Genomic DNA, 21,930 nt, shown 5'->3' on the forward strand with positions numbered 1-21,930 from the left:
GGCGTGACTTAGCTGATATAGGATGGCAATCCGCGGTAAGATTTGCAAACAGCTTTGGTGGGTCTACCCTTAAAGTGCTAAGTCCACAGACAACAAGAGGAGGCAGTTCACCTCCATATGTTAAGGTGACACTACCATGCAGCTTCTGAAAGTCCTGACCAAGGATAACATCAGAGCACAGTTGTGGCAGAATAGCTAAATGTACATCTTGATAATCCTTTCCATTAACTCTGAGATTTACCTTACAAAACCCTAAGGTCTGAATAGAGAGAGATGTTGATGCCATGGAAACGGTACCTGATGAGTGATGTAGAGTCAAGGAGAGCCGTTTAACTAAGTCAAGGTTGATGAAACTCTCTGAGCTGCCACTATCAATAAGACCATCTACTTCTGTTCCTTTGATGAATACTTTCACAACTGCCTTTGACAGTGAATTTGGAGTAGCCGCAGAAGTCGCTGTTGCTAGAGTCGCATGATCACTGGAATGTGTGGAGGCACTAGCTCTTGTTGATGTATTAGCACGACATACTTTCGCAAAGTGACCTTTCTTGTGGCATTTATGGCACATTGCTTCACGAGCAGGACACTTTGGACGTGGATGTCTTGAAAAACCACAAAAGAAACACACCGTACCTGCTGCTGCTGTCACTGAGGCAGGTTCCACAGTAACTTCATTGCAAGAGTCTTGGTCAGGAATTGCAGCACTTACCACTCGAGAAGGCTGAGTGGTACTGTATACTTCAGAATTCTTCTGGGCTGAATCTAGAGCTCTTGCCTGGTCAAAGGCAGCGGCTAAGTCGAGAGTTTTATTCTCCAATAAACGCTGCCTTATTATTGGTGATTGCAGGCCACTGATAAAAGCATCCCTGATGGACTCTTCACAATACTGAGCAGCTGTCACTGCTTGGAAGTGACAGTCCTTACCTAAGATTTTCAGTGCTTGAAAGTATTCCTCTAAGGACTCATCAATCTGCTGGCGGCGAGTTGCAAGGCGATAGCGTGCAAAGATTTCATTTGTAGGTTTAATATACTGAGACTTGAGGGTTTTGATAGCATCTTCGTAGGTATTACACTCAGAAATAGCCTCATATATCTTAGGTGACACAAAATTGATGAGCAGACTTAGTTTATCTAGATCTTCTTTAGGAAGGGCTCCCAAGAAGTTTTCGAAAGTCTTAAACCAGTGCTTCCATTCCTGAGCAGCCGTTGATAAGCTGGGGTCACAGTCTAGCCTCTCAGGTTTCAGTAAACGCTCCATGTTGTGATGTAGTCTAGCGCAGGATCACCACCAGGTAGCCCAGGATTCTATGTTCAATAAATTGTTGTGATAGAAACACAGGCCTTATCTCTAGGCTTTATTGAACATAGAATCTTCATAGTACTTCTGCAACAACAAAATATAATGACTAGTACATCTAATAATGGCTTCTACAGGGATGGTGATGTCTTGCATATGTCAAGAGAAAAGTTATAACTACAGGCCATATATTTAAACTCACCATGTAATCTGCATCGCTGATAAATGTATAAAGTATGAGAGAATCACACACCATGTGTTGGTGCCCATGACCACACCAAACTGTTGTTGTTGTTAAGGGCCCCTAGAGGTGGTGCAGTATTATCCTGCTGCTGCTCCTCACAGGACCAGTATCACTACAAGCTTAGGTAGGCTTCTCTCTCTCTCCCTCTCTCTGACTCTCTCTCTCTGTGGCTGACCTTCAACCTGGCAGGATCTCTGGGTCCTTCTCCTATCTTTTGGGGCATCATGTGTGCTCCAGGGGTGAGTTTTTATAATTTAAGTTTTGGCCACCATACCCAGGGTGACTAAAGTGTGTCAAAACACTGGTTAGCCCAGAGTTATGTCAAGGAGAGAGAAGGAAGAGTGTTGGAACACACCATGTGGAGCACAGGATGGAGTGTGTAGATTTGTTTTGAAAATGGAGGCTGTGATTGTATATTCTGTACATATCTATTGAGAATACAGTTATATTTTTATAGTAGTAGTTTACATAACCTGTGAAGAGGGCTGGTGAAAAGGTATCAGAGACACTCAAGATGATCAGCCATGATGTAAGTATTACCCCTAGACAAATAAGGCCATTAAGTAAAAGCTACCCCACACTAGAACATGTAGTGAGAACCTTACAATCAAAGTAATAAGGGACAAACCAACGTAACATTTGGTAATATAGTAGTAGAGTGGAACAAACTCCCAAGTACCGTCATAGGAGCTAAAACGTTGTGTAATTTTAAAAATAGGTTAGATAAATACAAGAGTGGGTGTGAGTTGGACCTGACTAGCTTGTGCTACTAGGTCTGATGCTGTGCTCCTTGCTTAAGTGAATGCGACCTGACTTGACTAGGTTGGGTCCAGTGCCGGATTTAGGCGGTGGGGGGCCTGGGGCCCAGTATGGCGGGGGCCCAGGGCCCGGGGCCCAGTTTGGTGGGGAGCTCCTTGCATTAAAATGGTCTAACTCTAATGGTTAGAAGACTTTTAAGTTTCTCCTTGGAAAACTTTTGCCACTCTCAATATATGTACCATCCTCTTAAAATGAAGAAATGAAACAATAAATTGGATTTATAGTGTATTTTAGCAAGTGTAACTCAAAAGTATTATATAGACTTATGAGGAGTTATCTTCAATCAGATAAAATACATGTATTATAAGCCAGGTACATTCCATGCTTTTCTGATAGAAAAGACTCTGATGACTCCATTTATTTATTTATTTATTTTATGTCTTTGCAAACAGTACATTGAGATTTTATATTTACAATAGTGCGTTGCAATGCAAAGAGAGCCTCTATTATGCCTAGACATTATGGGCCAACTTAACATTATTGACTTACAGTCTACTTAACACTAAGGAGTATATCATAGTTGTACAGTAGGATAGTAATTATTTCATAGTTGTACAGTAGAATATTAATTATAAATGAATCAAAATTTGTATAAGACAAAGATATATTTATATTTGAAGATGCTTTTTGTGAAAAACAATGATTCAGTTATATTCCTGTCAACAATGGATAAAAGGTTCAATGTGGTTGTTGAAGTTATGATGTGGGAGTACATAGGCGAGTAAGTGTGTACTGAGTATTTAGTCTAGGGTGATTAAGTGGCTTTTGAGAAGAGTCTTAAACTGGTTTTCAGACTGGGTTACTTTAATATCTTCTGGTAATGAATTCCATATTTTGGGGCCCTTTATGTGCATTGAGTTTTTACACAGTGTGATTTGGACACGAGGTATATCAAAAAGAGATGTGTGTCTTGTGTTGTGGTCATGTGTCCTGTTTAGGTTGGTGAGGAGAAGTTTGAGTGGAGGGTTTATATTTGCATGTATTGTTGTGTGTATGTAGTAGGCACATAAATAAGTATGGATGTTCTTAATGGTGAGCAGATTCAGACTTTTGAAAATTGGTGGAGTATGCTGGTGGGAGTGGGAATTTGTTATCATTCTTACTGCTGCCTTTTGCTGGGTTATTGGGGGTTTTAGGTGCTTGGATGTTGTTGATCCCCATGCGCAAATTCCATATATAAGATAAGGGTATATGAGTGAATGGTACAGTGCCAGGAGAGCTGATTGTGGAACGTAGTACCTTATCTTTGATAGTATGCCTACAGTCTTGGAGATTTTCTTGGTGATTTGTTGCATGTGTGTCTGGAACTTAAGGCTACTGTCAAGGTGGATACCTAGGAATTTTCCCTCTGTGAGTCTTGTGACTGATGATCCATTTAGCGTTGTTAATTGGATCATTTGTTCCAAACTGAATGAAATAGGTTTTATCAGTGTTCAGGGTGAGTTTGTTAGTCATCATCCAGGCAGATATTTTCTGTAATTCAGCATTGACTGTGTTTGGGTGGGAAAAGACATATGTAGTGTCATCTGCAAATAATATGGGTTTGAGTAGCTGTGATGCATTCGGTAGATCATTGATGTAGATGAGAAAGAGGAGTGGTCCAAGGACGCTTCCTTGTGGGACTCCTACTGTGATTGGTTGAGTGGAAGAGTTTGCATCATTTTCATACACACATTGAGTTCTGTTACTAAGGTATGACTTTAGGTAGTCGAGGGAGTGGCCTCTGATACCATAGTGCGTTAATTTGGAGTACAGCAGTTCATAGTCGACTGTATCGAAAGCTTTACGTAAATCAATGAAAATGCCCAGCGGGACTTCTTTCTTTTCAAGTGCAGTATATATTAGTTCTAGCATGTGTATGATAGCATCATTTGTGCTTTTATTATTCCCGAATCCAAACTGACAAGGGTTTAATATGTTGTGTGAAACGAGGTAGGAATAGATCCGTCTATGAATTAATTTTTCAAAGATTTTAGAGAGCAGTGGTAAGTTAGATATTGATCTATAGTTATTCAAGTCAGCTTGGTCACCTCCTTTATGGCTCGGAGTGACCCTCGCTATTTTGAGGATTGTTGGGAAGGTAGACAAATCAATGGATTTGTTAAAGAGCATTGCAATAATTGGTGACAATACTTGAGAAGCTTTTTTGTACATAAAAGCAGGCAAGCTGTTTATGTCTCCTTCCTTGTTTTTAAGGGTGTTTATTTTGAGTGTAACTTCAATGGGGTTGGTTGGAGCTAGGAATAGCGTATTTGGGTAGGTACCTATGAGGTAGTCTGATGGACAGGTGTTTGTGCTTGGTATTTTGTTTGCGCAGGATGTCAGATTCTATGCTCATGACCGTCAGGTTCACAAGCTGCCCTTGCTTCATGCTCTTTTGTAGCCGGTTCTCACTACCACACTGTTGTTCGCAGACTGACTACAAATCAAGCAGTCATTCATACTACAGCACCCTGCACACCCAGGATGATGATGTGCTGTGAATCATCGTGTCATGCAGCTGATGATGTGCTCACACCAGTGATGTAATGCCAGCGATCAGATGACTCAACATGACAATCCCTCCAAAATTCAAACTCATGCATACATTTTCTCTTTTTGCGATCTGTTCAGTTCGCAGTATAATGAGTTATATTTTTCATCATTTAGTGGGAGGCCCCCCTCCCCTAAATCCGGCCCTAGTTGGGTCATTGGCTTAAGCTGGTAAGAGACTTGGACCTGCCTCGCATGGGCCAGTAGGCCTGCTGCAGTGTTCCTTCTTACTTATGTTCTTATTACAGTTCTTGTCCCTGCTGTCAGCTCCCCTCTCCTACAGGGCACTGCTGTATGACTTGCATAGATTTGGCATGTATGCATACAGTAAGTGAATATAATATTTTTTTATCCTTAACCTGTAAACGGTCCAAACGTATATATACGTTCTCTACCATAGTGCCCCAACTTTTTTTGAGAAAAAAAAAATCGTTTTTTTTAATAGGAAAAAAAGAGCATATGGTACCCAGGCATCCCCAATTATTTTAATATGGCACACACTGAGTGCACACACCCATTCTCTCACATATAGGTGACTCAGGCTTATCGTGGCAATGTTGAATGTATGACAAATAAAACGTATATATACGTTTGGGGCACTAGCAGTAAAAACATATACAGTATATGTTTGGACCGTTTACAAGTTAAAGGGGCTTCTAACTGTTGTTGCTCTATAACAGCAGCAGCTGAAAATGTCTGGTTTTCATTATAATATTGCACAAGCCAAGGGCAAAACACCTATCCAGAAAATTGATATCTTGTAGTAGAGTCTACTTTTTCTACTGAAGGTTACTTTAAGAAAATTGGTTTTGCAGCTTTTTTTGCTACTGGTTGTCAAAAATGGCTTAAAATTCACCGTGTGGTCTGGGAGGGCATTTTTAGGTAAAATTAACACGGGAACTAAAAATGTTTGGAGTCTGATATTTTAGGATTGACCATTGTAATCCTTATAGAGAATAAACTTTGAATTTGAATTTGAATTTTTATGTCCACTTGGGTAGCTGGCTACAATAATATCATACTAAAATAATGTTTTCCTTTAGATATATAGGCAGCTGAATTCAAGATTCAATTTTACATGACAGATTTTTTGCCTACTTTTAATTCATAGTGAAAAAAGTAAATGCATGTAAGTTTTAGGACTGTAATTTTTGTAATCAGTTCCATAAGTTGTATACTATTATTATTATAATCAAAAAGAAGCGCTAAGGCACAAGAGCTATACAGTGCTGCAGGGTAGGGAAGGAAGTGAGGGTATTGGGCAGCAGAAGGGGAGAGGGATGATCAGTAGGTTACAGAAAACAGTGGGGCAGGAGATAGTGCGGGGGTAGAGGGTAGCAAGAGATTGAGGTAGAAAGGGCTGAAGGTATCAGAGTTTGTGAAGTAAGTCAGTTGTTGTCAAAAAGTCAATGAGAGAGTCCGGATGAAAGGTGGGTCCATCAGCGAGAAGGGAAGGTAATGAGAGAGCAGCAGAGCGAAGACGACAACGGAGGTAAATTCTGCGTGCTCGTTGATAAAGTGGGCAGTCTAACAGAATGTGGCTGACTGATAATGGAACCTGACAATTCTCAGAGAGAGGAGCAGGGCGCCTCTCCATGAGATATCCATGAGTACAGAAGTTGTAATGTCTTCTTACACAACTTTTACTCCTCAAGATCTACCACAGCAGTAACCCAATTATTATTATAATCACGGGGGAGCGCTAAACCTGTAGGATTATGCATGTTGGGGAATGGAAGGTATTCAGGCTCAGTTCAGAGAACCAGAGCACAGATCCAGTTCCCTAGATCAAGAGCCCCTCACCAGCATCAAGGAACCTCCCTTGAGGGGAGCAGTAACCTGAACACTGTTGATTGTGCACTGCAGGTCAGTGAAATTTTCACCTGCCGCCAATCTGAGATAAGATAAGATAAGATTTCATTCGGATTTTTAACCCCGGAGAGTTAGCCATCCAGGATAACCCAAGAAAGTCAGTGCGTCATCGAGGACTGTCTAACTTATTTCCATTGGGGTCCTTAATCTTGTCCCCCAGGATGCGACCCACACCAATCGACTAACACCCAGGTACCTATTTGCTGCTAGGTGAACAGGACAACAGGTGTAAGGAAACGTGTCGAATGTTTCCACCCACCGGGAATCGAACCCGGGCCCTCCGTGTGTGAAGCAAGAGCTTTAGCCACCAGGCCACCGGGCCACCGGTGCCATATCATGAACTAAAATTTTCCCAAAGTTTGATATACAGTGGAACCCTGGTTCTCGTCCGGTCCGGTTATTGTACAATTCAGTTTTCGACCACTTTTTTCGGCAAAATTTTCCCTGTTTTCGTACATCTGCCTGCTCGCGGGACACAGCCGCTTATACGTTCGTGACTCAGTCTGCCTTTGTTACTCATAGAGGGTGGTAGTGATGGTGGTAGAGAGGGTTAGTGGTTGTGATGGTGGAAGAATGTGGTAGTGGTTATGGTGGTGGTAGAGGGTGGTAGTGATGGTGGTAGAGAGGGGTAGTGGTTGTGATGGTGGAAGAATGTGGTAGTGGTTATGGTGGTGGAAGAATGTGGTAGTGGTTATGATGGTGGTAGAGGGTTGTAGTGAGGGTGGTAGAGGGTGGTAGTGATGGTGGTAGAGGTTGGTAGTGATGGTGGTAGAGGGTGGTAGTGATGGTGGTAGAGAGGGTTAGTGGTTGTGATGGTGGAAGAATGTGGTAGTGGTTATGGTGGTGGTAGAGGGTGGTAGTGATGGTGGTAGAGAGGGGTAGTGGTTGTGATGGTGGAAGAATGTGGTAGTGGTTATGGTGGTGGAAGAATGTGGTAGTGGTTATGATGGTGGTAGAGGGTTGTAGTGAGGGTGGTAGAGGGTGGTAGTGATGGTGGTAGAGGGTGGTGGTGGTAGAGGTTGGTAGTGATGGTGGTAGAGGGTGGTGGTGGTAGTGGTGGTGGTAGAGGGTGGTAGTGATGGTGGTAGAGGCAGTAGTGATGGTGGTAGAGGGTGGTAGTGATGGTTGTAATGGTGGTAGAGGGTGGTAGTGGTTGTGATGGTGGTAGAGGGTGGTAGTGATGGTGGTAGAGGGTGGTGGTGGTGGTGGTGGTGGTGGTAGAGGTTGGTAGTGGTAGTGATGGTGGTAGAGGCAGTAGTGATGGTGGTAGAGGGTGGTAGTGATGGTTGTAATGGTGGTAGAGGGTGGTAGTGGTTGTGATGGTGGTAGAGGGTGGTAGTGATGGTGGTATAGGTTGGTAGTGATGGTGGTAGAGGGTGGTAGTGATGGTGGTAGTGGTTGTGATGGTGGTCGAGGGTGGTAGTGATGGTAGTGGTTGTGATGGTGGTAGAGGGTGGTAGTGGTTGTGATGGTGGTAGAGGATGGTAGTGATGGTGGTAGAGGATGGTAGTGATGGTGGTAGAGGATGGTAGTGATGGTGGTAGAGGGTGGTAGTGATGGTGGTAGAGGGTGGTGGTGGTAGAGGTTGGTAGTGATGGTGGTAGAGGGTGGTGGTGGTAGAGGTTGGTAGTGATGGTGGTAGAGGGTGGTAGTGATGGTGGTAGAGGGTGGTAGTGGGTGGTGGTGGTAGAGGTTGGTAGTGATGGTGGTAGAGGGTGGTAGTGATGGTGGTAGAGGGTGGTAGTGATGGTGGTAGAGGGTGGTAGTGATTGAGGTAGAGGGTGGTAGTGATGGTTGTATAGGTTGGAAGTGATGGTGGTAGTGGTTGTGATGGTGGTCGAGGGTGGTAGTGGTGGTGGTAGTGGGTAGTAGTGATGGCAGTAGAAGATGGTAGTGGTTGTGATGGTGGTAGTGGGTGTAATAGTGGCAGAGGGTGGTAGTGATGGTGGTAGAGGGTGGTAGTGAGGGTGGTAGAGGGTGGTAGTGAGGGTGGTAGAGGGTGGTAGTGAGGGTGGTAGAGGGTGGTAGTGAGGGTGGTAGAGATAACGTCTCCTCCATCTCTCCTCCTCACTGTCTTCCATACTCCAACAAGAGTCTTCAATAAAGGTAAAAGTAATGTTAAATGTTCATTTATCCATTTCATTAGAGCTTTATATTTATTTCTCATTGTTTTCTGTATGGAAAACTATAGTTATTCTATAAAATGTATTTTTTGTTAATATTTTTGGGTGTCTGGAACAGATTAACTGGATTTACACTCTTTCTTATGGGAAATATTACTTCAGTTTTTGTACAAATCGGTTTTCGACTGAACTTCTGGAATGGATTAAAGACGAAAACCGGGGTTCAACTGTACATGCCAACCTTCATGTAAAATTTTATCTAAACTGAAGATGGTCAGGTGACAATTTTCAAAATTGGTCCAACTGACATGGAATGATCAATATAATCAGAACTAAGCACTAAACCCACAAGGGTTTAGTGCTTAGTGCTGCACTATGGTCATACAGAGCTGTTCAAGCAACATAACCACCTGTTACACCATTCATAAGGGTATGGCCAACTGTTACAGAGCTACTATCCATTAACCCTTTCAGGGTCGCCAGGCCCTCTCCGAGACTTGTTCTCAGGGTTGCCAAATTAAAAAAAAAATGTTTTTTCTTATTAATAGATAAAGAATCTTTTCCTGATCATAATGACACCAAAAGTATGAAATATGATGGAAAACTTACAGAATTATGCTCTCGCGAAGTTAGCGGTCTCAATGATGTTTACGCATTAGCGATTTTGCCCACTTTGAGCCCTATTTTCGGCCAATTCCAGTGTACTAGTCTACAAAAATCATAACTATTTCGCTAGAACTCCATTTTTTCTATCGAATGAGTAAAAAAAAAAACACCCATTTACCAGTTTCAACTATCCAATACAGTGGTCAGAATTTAGCAAAATCATCTCAATTTCTGTAATATGTCTTCCATTCTATAAAGTGAGACCAGGAAAGCTAGAATACAACAATAAATACCATACGAAAATACAGTGCAAAAACACAAAGTTTTTTCTTTCTCATTACGCACTGTGTGCTGCAGGATTTTTTTTTATACTGCGCACACTGACCACATAGACCCATTCTTTCATATGTAGGCCTACCAGCTTTCTCTCATTAGATTTGAGGGCGCTAGAATTTAGGCGTACTAGTACGTCAAAAACCCTGGTGCGTAATCCGTACTAGTACGGCCGAAACCCTGAAAGGGTTAAATGGTGGTATTGATACTGCTCATAGTTTGGTCATCTGTTGAAATACTACTGTTCAAATGAATGTTTTATTTGCAGCTTTGTGACCCACAGTTACTCTGTTAGTCCTTTATACCCCAGGCAGTGGTGTTGCCAGGGTTGGTTTCACCCGGGGCGGCATCTTTGGTGTCACCCCTATGAAATCCAAGGGTGGGGGAATAGGGAAAATAAACTCCAGTTACATCACTACTGCATGCCCAATGACTAATGTTTAGCAATGAGAATGTATAAGGGCCATAAACCGAACAGGAGCATACTTCTCAACTTCATGAATGATAAAGTAAGTAATCGAAGTAACATTGAGGAAACCAACTAAAAAACCACTGAGTACAGGCAACAGATCCTACATTTATTCATCTTCAACAATGTAAAAAAAAAAAACTTGAAAAATAAAGAAAAACATTGCAATATCAGAGAAACACTAGTTCCAATCTGACCTTGATCAAGTACAGGTAACATCTCAGTGAATCAGATCTTACATTACCTTGCCTTGAATCCTGCAAAATCATTTATCACATCATCAAAATCAATGATTTGCCCTATACATGTATAGGCCTATTTGTACTCTGTAATCATATACTAGGCTATATAGAAACAAAGGATTTTTCTCTTATGTTGCTGCAGCACTGTTTTGGGCATTAGTGTCACCTTCTTTAGAGGCTCTATAGTGTCACCCCTTGATGGTGTCACCCGGGGCAGCACCCCACCCCCCTTACGACATCACTGATCTTTGGATACTTCAATCCTTCACTATACAGTATAGGCAGCTGGCCAAGAAGAGCCAAATCCTTACAAAACATTCTGTATGATAAATTTTTTTTTTTTTTTTTTTTAACATGTTGGCCGCCTTCCACCAAGGCAGGGTGACCCAGAAAAAGAAAAATCCAAAAAAAAAAAAAAAAAAAAAAAAAAAAAAAAAAAAAAAATTGACTATCATTCAACATTTTCACCATCACTCACACACAATCACATTTTATTTTATTTATTTATTTATGTCTTTGTAAACAATACATTGAGATTTTATATTTACAATAGTGGGTTGCAATGCAAAGAGAGCCTCTATTATGCCTAGGCATTATGGGCCGACTTATTATTGGCTTACAGACTACTTAATACTAAGGATTTTATCATAGTTGTACAGTAGGATAGTAATTATTTCATAGTTGAACAGTAGATTATTAATTATAAGTGAATTAAATTTGTATAAGAAAAAGGATATACTCTTATAGTCTAAAATGCTTTTTGTGGAAAACAATGGTTCATTTATATTCCTGTCAACAATGGATAAAAGGTTCAAAGTGATTGTTGAAGTTATGATGTGGGAGTACATAGGCGAGTAAGTGTGTACTGAGTATTTAGCATTTAGTCTAGGGTGATTAAGTGGCTTTTGAGAAGAGTCTTAAACTGGTTTTCAGACTCGGTTACTTTAATATCTTCTGGTAATGAATTCCATATTTTAGGGCCCTTTATGTGCATAGAGTTTTTACACAGTGTGATATGGACACGAGGTATATCAAAAAGAGATGTGTGTCTTGTGTTATGGTCATGTGTCCTGTTTAAGTTGGTGAGGAGAAGTCTGAGTGGAGGGTTTATATTTGTGTGTACTGTTCTGTGTATGTAGTAGGCACATGAATAAGTATGGATGTTCTCAACCCTTTGGGGGTTTCGGCCGTACTAGTACGGCTTACGACCTAGGGTTTTTGACGTACTAGTACACCTAAATTCTAGCGCCCTCAAATCTAGTGGGAGAAAGCTGGTAGGCATACATATGAAAGAATGGGTCTATGTGGTCAGTGTGCGCAGTATAAAATTTTTTTTTGCAACACACAGTGCATAATGAGAAAAAAAACTTTGACCGTGTTTTTGGAATAAAACAGCGACTTTGCACTGTATTTTTGTATGGTATTTATTGCTGTATTCTAGTTTTCTTGGTCTCATTTTATAGAATGGAAGACATATTACAGAAATTGAGATGATTTTGACTGGTTTTACAATGAAAAGTACCTTAAAATTGAGCTCAAAGTAGCAGAAATGTTCGATTTTTATCAAAGTTCAAAAGTAAACAAATCGTGCCAAGCGTCCAATACACGTCAACTGGTGAGTCTAATATTCTTTCACAAGTGCGCTGATATTATTTATACCATTTCTACACTATTGCAGTAGTCTGCATAACAGTTAATCATCTATTTTTTGTAAGAATAATAATTGAAAGTGGAAAGCCAAAGAAATATAAGAGGGGCCTGGGGATGTGACTAACTAAGAGAGAACTTGTTATTTTAGTGCCAGGAATGTCTTTCTTGTTTATTCTGGACCCTATTTGGAAATTGGCATCTTTTGAAATTTGTGTGAAATTGGCAAAATTGCTAAATTCTGACCACTGTATTGGATAGCTGAAATCAGTAAATGGGTAGTTTCCTGTACTCATTCAATAGAAAAAATGGAGTTCTAGAGAAATAGTTATGATTTTTGTAAACTAGTACACTGGAATTGGCCTAAAATAGGGATCGAAGTGGGCAAAATCGCCGATGCATAAACATCGTTGAGACCGCTAACTTCGCGAGAGCATATTATTATTATTATAATCAAAAAGAAGCGCTAAGCCATAAGGGCTATACAGCTCGTGAGAGCATAATTCTGTAAGTTTTCCATCAAATTTCATACTTTTGGTGTCATTATGATCGGGAAAAGATTCTTTATCTTTTCATAAGAAAAAATAATTTTTTTTTTAAATTTGGCCGACCCTGAGAACACGTCTCGGAGAGGGCCTATCGACCCTCAAAGGGTTAATGGTGAGCAGATTCAGACTTTTGAAAATTGGTGGAGTGTGCAGAGGCACTTAGATACAACAGTTTAGATGTCCCTCCAAACTGCTAATATCCCAAACTCCTCCTTTAAAGTGCAGGTCTTGTACTTTCCATTTCCAGGACACAAGTCTGGTTAAAAGAAAATTAATTTATAATATATTTTGAAGGAATTATATAAAAAAGTATTAAAAGTGAATTTATACTTTATTTACAAAAATATTTTAGATTAATATGTAAGAGTATCATTATAATAATGCCTAAAAGGTTTTGTAAATACAACTGAGAAGGCAAATCCTGTCATACACAGTGAGTCAACAATTATTTTTTTTTATAGATGAATGGTTCAGAGAACCGACATGTTGATAAATTAGACACATGTGCAACTCTTGGGTATCTTTATTGGGGAAACGTTTCGCCACACAGTGGCTTCATCAGTCCATACAAAGGAGAATCAATTTTACAAGCTAAGCTGTTTTCCTACATCAGCTCATTTCAAAGTTCAGCCTTATCTAAAGTATACTACCACCTGGGATGCCACCCACAACAATTGAAAAACACTTAGGTACATACTTACCATTAGGTGAATAGAGGCAGCAGGTGTAAGGAAACATGTGTAATGTTTCACCTGTGCTGGAGGTCAAACCATGGACCCTCAGTATGTGAGCTGAGTGCTCTACCAAGCCACAGGACACCTAACATTGTATATACTGATATAGTATTGTTTAACTCTTGAAAAGTTAATACTGTACCAGCACTTTTCTAAGATACAGGTTGAGCATAATGTTAGTATAGGAAGTTGCACAAATTATAAATGTATGTATACTTAGGTATGACTAAATATTATATTGCACTCAAGGAAAAACACTCAACCCATATTATTATAATAAAAAAGAAGCATTAAACCTACTAGGGTCATACAGCACAGCAGGGCAGGGCAGGGCATGGAAGGGTACAGGGGTATTGGGTAGCAAGAGGGAGAGGGATTATTATTAAGTCATGGAGTGCAGCAGGGCAGTGGATAGTGCAGAGATTGAGGTAGAAAGGGATGTGAGGAGTACTTGAGGCATAATCATCAGGTTTGTGCAGTAAATCAGTTGCTGCTAAAAGGTCACCGAGAGTGTCTGGGTTAACCCTTTGACTGTCGCGGCCGTATATATACGTTTACGAGGTACCGTGTTTGACGTATACTCATAAATTCTAGCGGCTTCAAATCAGGCAGGAGAAAGCTGGTAGGCCCACATGTGAGAGAATGGGTCTGTGGGGTCAGTGTGCACCATATAAAAAAAATCCTGGAGCATGCAGTGCATGAGAAAAAAAAAACTCCGACCGTTTTTTTTAATTAAAATGCCGACTTTGTGGTCTATTTTCGTATAGTATTTGTGGTTGTATTCTCGTTTTCTTGGTCTCATTTGATAGAATGGAAACTATATTATAGAAATAGAGGTGATTTTGATTAATTTTACTATAAAAAGAACCTAGAAATGGAGCACAAAGTATGGGAAATGTTTGATTTTTGCCGATGTTCAAAAGCAAACAAATGATGTCATAGTCCAATAAATGTCCAAATAGCCATTCTAATATGCAGTCATAAATGGGTTGATGTAATTTTTACAATTATTACAGTATTGCAGTAGTCTGCATAACAGTAAATCTTCTATATTTTGTTTGAATAAAATTTCAAAATAAAAAGCAAGAGTAATATCACAGGGGCCTGGAGACATGACTGATGAACAAAGAAAATGTTATTTTAGAGCCAGGAATGTCTGCATTGTTCATTCTGGTCTGTATTTTGAAATTGTCATATTTTTTAATTTTTGTGAAATTGGCCAAATTGCAAATTTCTGACCATGTTATTGGGTAGTTAAAATCGGTAAATGGGCAGTTTCTTGTACTCAATCGATGGAAAAAATGGAGTTCTGAAGAAATAGCTATGAGTTTGGTTGACTGGAATAATGGAATTAGCCGAAAATAGGGCTCAAAGTGGGCGAAATCGCCGATTTGTAAATATCGCCGAGGTCGCTAACTTCGCGAGAGCGTAATTCCGTCAGTTTTCCATCAAATTTCGTTTTTTTAGTGTCTTTACAATCGGGAAAAGATTCTCTATCATTTCATAAGAAAAAATAATTTTTTATTTTTTTTGAAATTTTGCGACACCAGGAGACACCTCAGGATTGGGGGTTGCGACAGTCAAAGGGTTAAAGGAGAGTCCATCAGCAAGAAGGGAAGGTAAAGTAAGGGCAGTAGAGCGGTGATGACAGTGCAGGTAAATTCTGCATGGTCGTTGATAGTGAGCAATCCAACAGAATATGGCTAACAGAAACTGGAACCTGACAATTCTCACAAAGTGGGACAGGGCACCTCTCCACAAGATACCAGTGAGTAGGATGAGTGTGGCCAATGCGAAGACAGGAGAGTGTAGTCTCCCAACCTTGACACTGATGACAAGAAGATGGTCAGAAACCTATACACGGTTTAATAGAATGAAATTTGTTATGTAGCAGATCAGACCAACGTTGTTGCCAACAGGTGCAAAGGTGGGTAGAAATTACAGCAAAATAGTCTGTGAACGGAACACCTCTATATGAAACTGGGAAGTCATGTACTGCTGATTGCACAGCAGTGTCTGCCTGTTCATTGCCCTGTACATCAACATGACCAGGGACCCAACAAAAAACAATATCTTTGTGCCTGCTAGAGATACAGCATAACCAAAGTTGGATACAAAGAACCAGGGGATGAGGTGTACCAAATTTCCTTATAGCCTGTAAAGAACTAAGGGAGTCTGAAACGACCACAGATGGTGACACAGGCATAGATATGTAGTGGCCCAACTGGAAATACGGTTGACCGCACTTCTGGAGAGAAACTGCAATGAGCTGACAGTCAGCACCTGCACAAGCTATAGCAAAGCCAACAGAGTGATGATCAAATATTAGATGGAAGAATGGATGCCAGATCATTTATAGCAAAAAGAAAAACAGAACACATCCCTGGGGGAAACCCTCAGCTTGAACAAAGTCTGGGGAAACCATATTATTAACCTGAACACGGAAATGTCTCTCAATTAAGAGGTTCCTAACCCTTTCAGGGTTGCCAGGCCCTGGGTGGGGGAGTGGGACATCCCCAGGCGATCCAGATTCTACGGCAAACTACACCACCACCACAGACCTCAATGGAATGGGATGGACCATGGTACCCTTCCCCCTACCTAGGAACTAGAGTGCCTGTGGGAAGAATCCCAAAGGATGAAAATAGGAAGGGGATAGGGAGAGGAGGAAAGGGAAAAGGGGGGGATGGGGAGGATGGGATAGGGAAGGGGGGATTGGGGGGTAATTAGGTTTGGTCTGAGGAAGGAGACCAAAAGGTCTAATTCCTCAGACCAAGAGCCTCTTCACCACGCCAAGGAGCCCCCATTGAAGAGGATTCAACCCACAGATCATACAATAACAATCAAATGAAGCACTAAACCCGAGAGGGTCATACAATGTTGCAGGGAGGGATATATCTATGGAAGAATGTGCAAAGGTGATGAGGGAGTGAAGGGCAGAAGAGTGTGAGGGCAGGGACAAGTGCTGAAGGAAAAGTAAAATAAAAATTGGTGAAATAGGTTATAATAGACTGTTTAAAAGTCTGAGAAAAAAGTCAGTATCAAAAGCAGAATTTTTAGCAAGGTCAGAGAGTAGGTACATTGGGGCAGTGGAGATGACTAAAGTGAATTCTGCATGCCCGCTGATAGGTTGGAAATCTAATATGTTGAACTGACAGTCCAACTCGACAGTCCTCGCAGAACTGTGCCAGGCATTTTTCCACAAGGTATCCCCAAGTGGGCCAAATTGAACATTTTTCTCTCGGGGTTTTTACCAAATGTATTCAGACTTTGTCTGTTCATTTGATCTATGTATAGAGCCCTTGATGTTGTTGAGAGGCTCTTGATCCAGGAGAATAGAGCTGTCCTTCCCCTCCTTGGATTGAACCTGACTGCCTTTCATTCCCCATGCACTGTATGATCCCAATGGGTTTAGTATTTCTCCCTGATTATATAATAAAACTTGCTTTCTTCTTTGGGTCACCCTACTTTGGCAGGAGACAGCCAGTAAATTATTCTTATTATTATCATGTATAGAGCATTTGCATTTGTTTGGTTAAGAACAGCAGATTAAATAATTTTGCTTTTGGTTAGGGTGACAGCTGCTGGTCCCTATTACTGGACATGCTTAGATTGAACCTGATTACCTCCTAATCCCCAGACACTGTATGACCCTTACAGGCTTAGCATTTCCCCATATAAATAATACACCCCATCTTAATTATGCAGAAGCTCACCTCGGTTATTTCCAATGTTTCATTAATGTATGGAAAAATCAATGGTTGTTTCCTGTGGGTGAGGAAGAGGCATTATCCCAATCTAGGAAGGTAAAGTATCCCCCTATTCTATATACCCATGTGGCTTTCTTGTCCTGGCACTTCCTTGGCATCCTCCAATCCTGCTCCAATGTACAACAATACTTTTTTTTTATACGCTACTACTGTCCATTTTTGCCTTCCCTGTCAGTCTTAATCATCTTTCATTTAACTTTTCTACTCCTGTTCCCTCCCAATGTTGTGGTTGAAGCACAGACGTGGGTCCTTGCTTGCTCTCTAGGATCTCTGCAGTGAAGTGCAGAATTATGTCAAAAGTCTGTTAATAATCATTATTATTATTATAATCAAAAAGAAGCGCTAAGCCACAAGGGCTATACAACGCTGCAGGGTAGGGAAAGAAGTGAGGGTATCGGGCGACACAAGGGGGGAGGGATGATCAGTAGGTTACAGAAAACAGTGGGGCAAAGGATAGTGTGGGGGTAGAGGGTAGCAAGAGACTGAGGTAGAAAGGGCTGAAGGTATCATCAGAGTTTGTGGAGTAAGTCAGTTGTTGTCAAAAAGTCAATGAGAGAGTCCAGATGAAAGGTGGGTCCATCAGCGAGAAGGGAAGGTAAAGAGAGAGCAGCGGAGCGAAGACGACGTTGGAGGTAAATTCTGCGTGCTCGTTGATAAAGTGGGCAGTCTAACAGAATGTGGCTGACCGATAATGGAACCTGACAATTCTCACAAGAGAGGAGCAGGGCACCTCTTCATGAGATATCCATGAGTAAGACGAGTATGGCCAATGCGAAGGCGGGAGAGAGTAGTCTCCCAACCTTGACACTGGTGACAAGAAGAGGTCCAGTAACCTATACACAGTTTAATAGAAAAAAGTTTGTTATTGAGAAGAGCAGACCAACGTTATTGCCAATGGGTGTGAAGGTGGGTAGCTATTACAGCAAAATAGTCCAGAAATGGAACACCTCTATATGAAATTGGTAGGTCATGTACTGCTGACCGCACAGCAGTGTCTGCCTGTTCATTGCCCTGTACATCAACATGGCCAGGGACCCAACAAAAAACAATATCTTTATGCTTGGTAGAGACACGGAGTAGCCAAAGTTGGACACGGAGAACTAGGGGGTGAGGTGTATCAAATTTCTGTATAGCCTGTAGAGCACTAAGGGAGTCTGAGACAACCACAAATAATGACACAGGCATAGATGCGATACGAATAAGTGCTGCAAGAATGGCATACAATTCAGCAGTAAAAATGCTAGCCGAAGATAGTAAATGCCCTCGCACGGCGCTGTCCGGAAACATTGCTGTGAATCCGATGCCGTCAGAAGACTTAGAGCCATCTGTGTACACGGCAATGGCATGAGAATGAGAGTGGAAGTGGTCAAGAAAAAGAGAGCAGGAAGCCACCGTAGGCAGTTGGGCTTTCGAGCAAGGGAGTGAGAAAGAACAGACTCAAACAGCTGGAACTTCCCAGAGGTGTGGGGAAAAGTGAGATGCTACATGAACATAAAGGGGCAGTAACTGAAGGGAAGACAAGAGCGAATGTAGGCGAAGAGAGAAGGGACGGAGCAAACAGGGGCGGCCAACAAATAAAGAATGTCTACTAATATCAGTGACCATTCTATAAATGGAAGGATTGCGGAGATCGTGAGAGCGCACATAGTAGCGAAGGCAATGGGCATCACGGCGATCAGATACGGATGGAACATTTGCTTCTGCATAGAGGCTCTCAACAGGGGACGAGAGAAGAGCACCAAGAGCTAAACGTAATCCTTGGTGACAGATGGGGTTGAGGCTAGAGAGAGTAGCAGGAGAGGCCACTGAATAGATCTGGTCACCATAATCGAGTTTCGATAAAATGAGGGCTGAATGTAGGCGAAGAAGAGTTCGACGATCAGCTCCCCATGAAAGATGAGCAAGGGTTTTAAGAAGGTTCAGCCGGCTGTAACAAGTTGCCTTTAGAGAGGTAATGTGGGGTTTCCAGGATAACCTACGGTCAAAGAGAAGACCTAGAAACCTGACTGTATCACGTTCAGGTATACTGGAGCCATAGAGGTGCATAGGATGATTGGAGATGACAGAGCGTCTAATGAAAGTAATTTGGTGAGTTTTGGTACTGGAAAATTTAAACCCATGTGTGGTGGCCCAATTGGAAACACGGTCGGCCACATGCTGGAGAGAAACTGTAATGAGGTGACAGTCAGCGCCTGCACAAGCAATAGCGAAGTCATCTACATAGAGTGATGACCAAATATTGGATGGAAGAACCGAGGCAGCTACGGTGAAAAGCTCTGTTCCACAAGGCACAGTACTCGCTCCCATCTTGTTCCTCATCCTCATATCTGACATAGACAAGGATGTCAGCCACAGCACCGTGTCTTCCTTTGCAGATGACACCCGAATCTGCATGACAGTGTCTTCCATTGCAGACACTGCAAGGCTCCAGGCGGACATCAACCAAATCTTTCAGTGGGCTGCAGAAAACAATATGAAGTTCAACGATGAGAAATTTAAATTACTCAGATATGGTAAACACGAGAAAATTAAATCTTCATCAGAGTACAAAACAAATTCTGGCCACAAAATAGAGCGAAACACCAACATCAAAGACCTGGGAGTGATCATGTTGGAGGATCTCACCTTCAAGGACCATAACATTGTATCAATCGCATCTGCTAGAAAAATGACAGGATGGATAATGAGAACCTTCGAAACTAGGGAGGCCAAGCCCATGATGACACTCTTCAGGTCACTTTTTCTATCTAGGCTGGAATATTGCTGCACACTTAACAGCACCTTTCAAGGCAGGTGAAATTGCTGACCTAGAAAATGTACAGAGAACCTTCACGGCACGCATAACGGAGATAAAACACCTCAATTACAGGGAGCGCTTGAGGTTCCTAAACCTGTATTCCCTGGAATGCAGGCGGGAGAGATACATGATTATATACATCTGGAAAATCCTAGAGGGACTAGTACCGAACTTGCAAACGAAAATCCCTCACTACGAAAGCAAAAGACTTGGCAGACGATGCAACATCCCCCCCAATGAAAAGCAGGGGTGTCACTAGCACGTTAAGAGACCATACAATAAGTGTCAGGGGCCCGAGACTGTAACAGCCTGGTTGATCAGGCTCTGATCCACCAGGAGGCCTGGCCACAGGCCGGGCCGCGGGGTGTCAGTTAAAAAGTTCTTAAGGAAAGATGGTACATTGCCTCGGAGGCCTAAGGAGTGGGCTTGGGCAAAAATATTATACCTCCAAGTTGTGTCATATGCCTTCTCAAGGTCAAAAAATATGGCAATAACTGAGTGGTTATTAGCAAAGGCATTACAAACATACGTATCCAAGCGTAGTAAGGGGTCTATGGTAGAACGGCCCTTACGAAAGCCATATTGATGAGTGGAGAGACTGTTGTGCGTCTCTAAATATCACATTAAATGTCGATTTGCCAGACGTTCCATCACTTTGCAAACTGCACTGGTAAGAGCAATGGGACGATAGGGGGAGGCATTATGTCCCGTAGTACCCGGCTTGTGGAAAGGGAGAACAATGGCAGATTTCCACAGCTGGGGAAGAACTCCTTGTGACCAAATAAGATTGAAGAGGTGTAAGAGGATCGTAAGGGCTGACTAATGTAAATGTTGTAACATCCGAATATGAATGTCGTCAGGCCCAGCTGCTGATGATCGGCAAGCTGAGAGTGTTGCCTCCAGTTCCCGAAGTATAAAAGGCACATTATACTGTTCTCCTCTATGAGAAGAAAAGTCTAAGGGTACTAACTCTCTGGCAGACTTTGAGGAAAGAAACGAGGGGCATAGATGGGCCCCCGGGAAATACGGACCAGATGAGTGCCAATTTCAATGGCAACGTCAAGAGGGTTTGTTATATCAACACCGGCAACCTGTAGAACTGCAGCCGGGTCAGGAGAGTATTTATCACTCAATTTCCTCACTTTTTCCAGACTGCACTCATAGAGGAAGCAGAGGTGAAGGTGGAAACAATCTCGCCAGCAAGTGTGTTTAGCATCACGGATGACATGGCGAGCGACCGCACGCTTCTGCTTAAAATCAAGAAGTCTCTCATCGGTTCTATTGTACCGGTACCTGCCCCAAGCAGCGCGTTTCAAACATACTGCCCGAGCACAAGCAGCAGACCATCAAGGCACTCACTTCTGAGAATGCCTGCCTGAGGTTTGGGGTATAGAATGAGAAGCTGCAGTTAAAACTGACATCAAGAAGAGGTGTAGGAGCTCATCAATGGAGGATGAAGAAGGAACTTCACTAAAAGCAGTGAGTTGTGAGTAAAGGTCCCAATTTGCCTGATCAAATTGCCAGCGAGGGCTACGGAAAGGTGGTGAATATGAAGGAGAAGAATGATTGGAAAATGACTGCTGTCATGTAAGTCTGGTAGAACAGACCAGGTGAAGTCTAGTGCAGTGGAGGAAGAGCAGACCGATAGATCAATGCAAGAGAGAGTATGAGTACGAAGATCAAAATGGGTGGGAGTACCCGTATTTAACCATTTCAGGGTCCGTCCCATAGATCTACGGCTTTACGTTCAGGGTCCAAACCGTAGATCTACGTCATGAGCTCAGCTCACTCTGATAAACTGTGAGTGGTACATTTGGGCCTAGATATGAGAGAATACTTCTATGTGGTATGTGTGCACCACATAAAACAGATCCTGCAGCACACTGTGTATGAGAGA

The 21,930-nt window shown here is 41.9% G+C and overlaps 2 protein-coding genes across 2 annotated transcripts in view; both read right to left on the reverse strand.

Moving 5' to 3' along the window:
• Positions 1-388: 388 nt before the first annotated feature.
• Positions 389-2,171, reverse strand: LOC138851393 (uncharacterized; the record flags this gene model as incomplete). Its single annotated transcript, XM_070080465.1, has 2 exons — positions 1,500-2,171; positions 389-1,384 (listed from the first exon to the last, which is right to left on the reverse strand). A coding segment is annotated over exon 2 (870 nt), but the record flags the coding sequence as incomplete, so codon positions are not given.
• A 10,873-nt stretch (positions 2,172-13,044) lies between these two features.
• Positions 13,045-21,930, reverse strand: part of LOC128695229 (uncharacterized) — a 124,913-nt gene continuing 116,027 nt past the window's right edge. The window contains exon 3 of the mRNA XM_070080467.1: positions 13,045-17,506. Coding sequence (XP_069936568.1) covers positions 17,498-17,506 — 9 coding nt within the window. The 3' untranslated portion in view covers positions 13,045-17,497. The remainder of the gene's footprint in view (positions 17,507-21,930) is intronic.

Source organism: Cherax quadricarinatus, unplaced genomic scaffold (genome assembly GCF_038502225.1).
Source record: "Cherax quadricarinatus isolate ZL_2023a unplaced genomic scaffold, ASM3850222v1 Contig485, whole genome shotgun sequence".
Lineage (NCBI taxonomy): Eukaryota > Metazoa > Arthropoda > Malacostraca > Decapoda > Parastacidae > Cherax > Cherax quadricarinatus.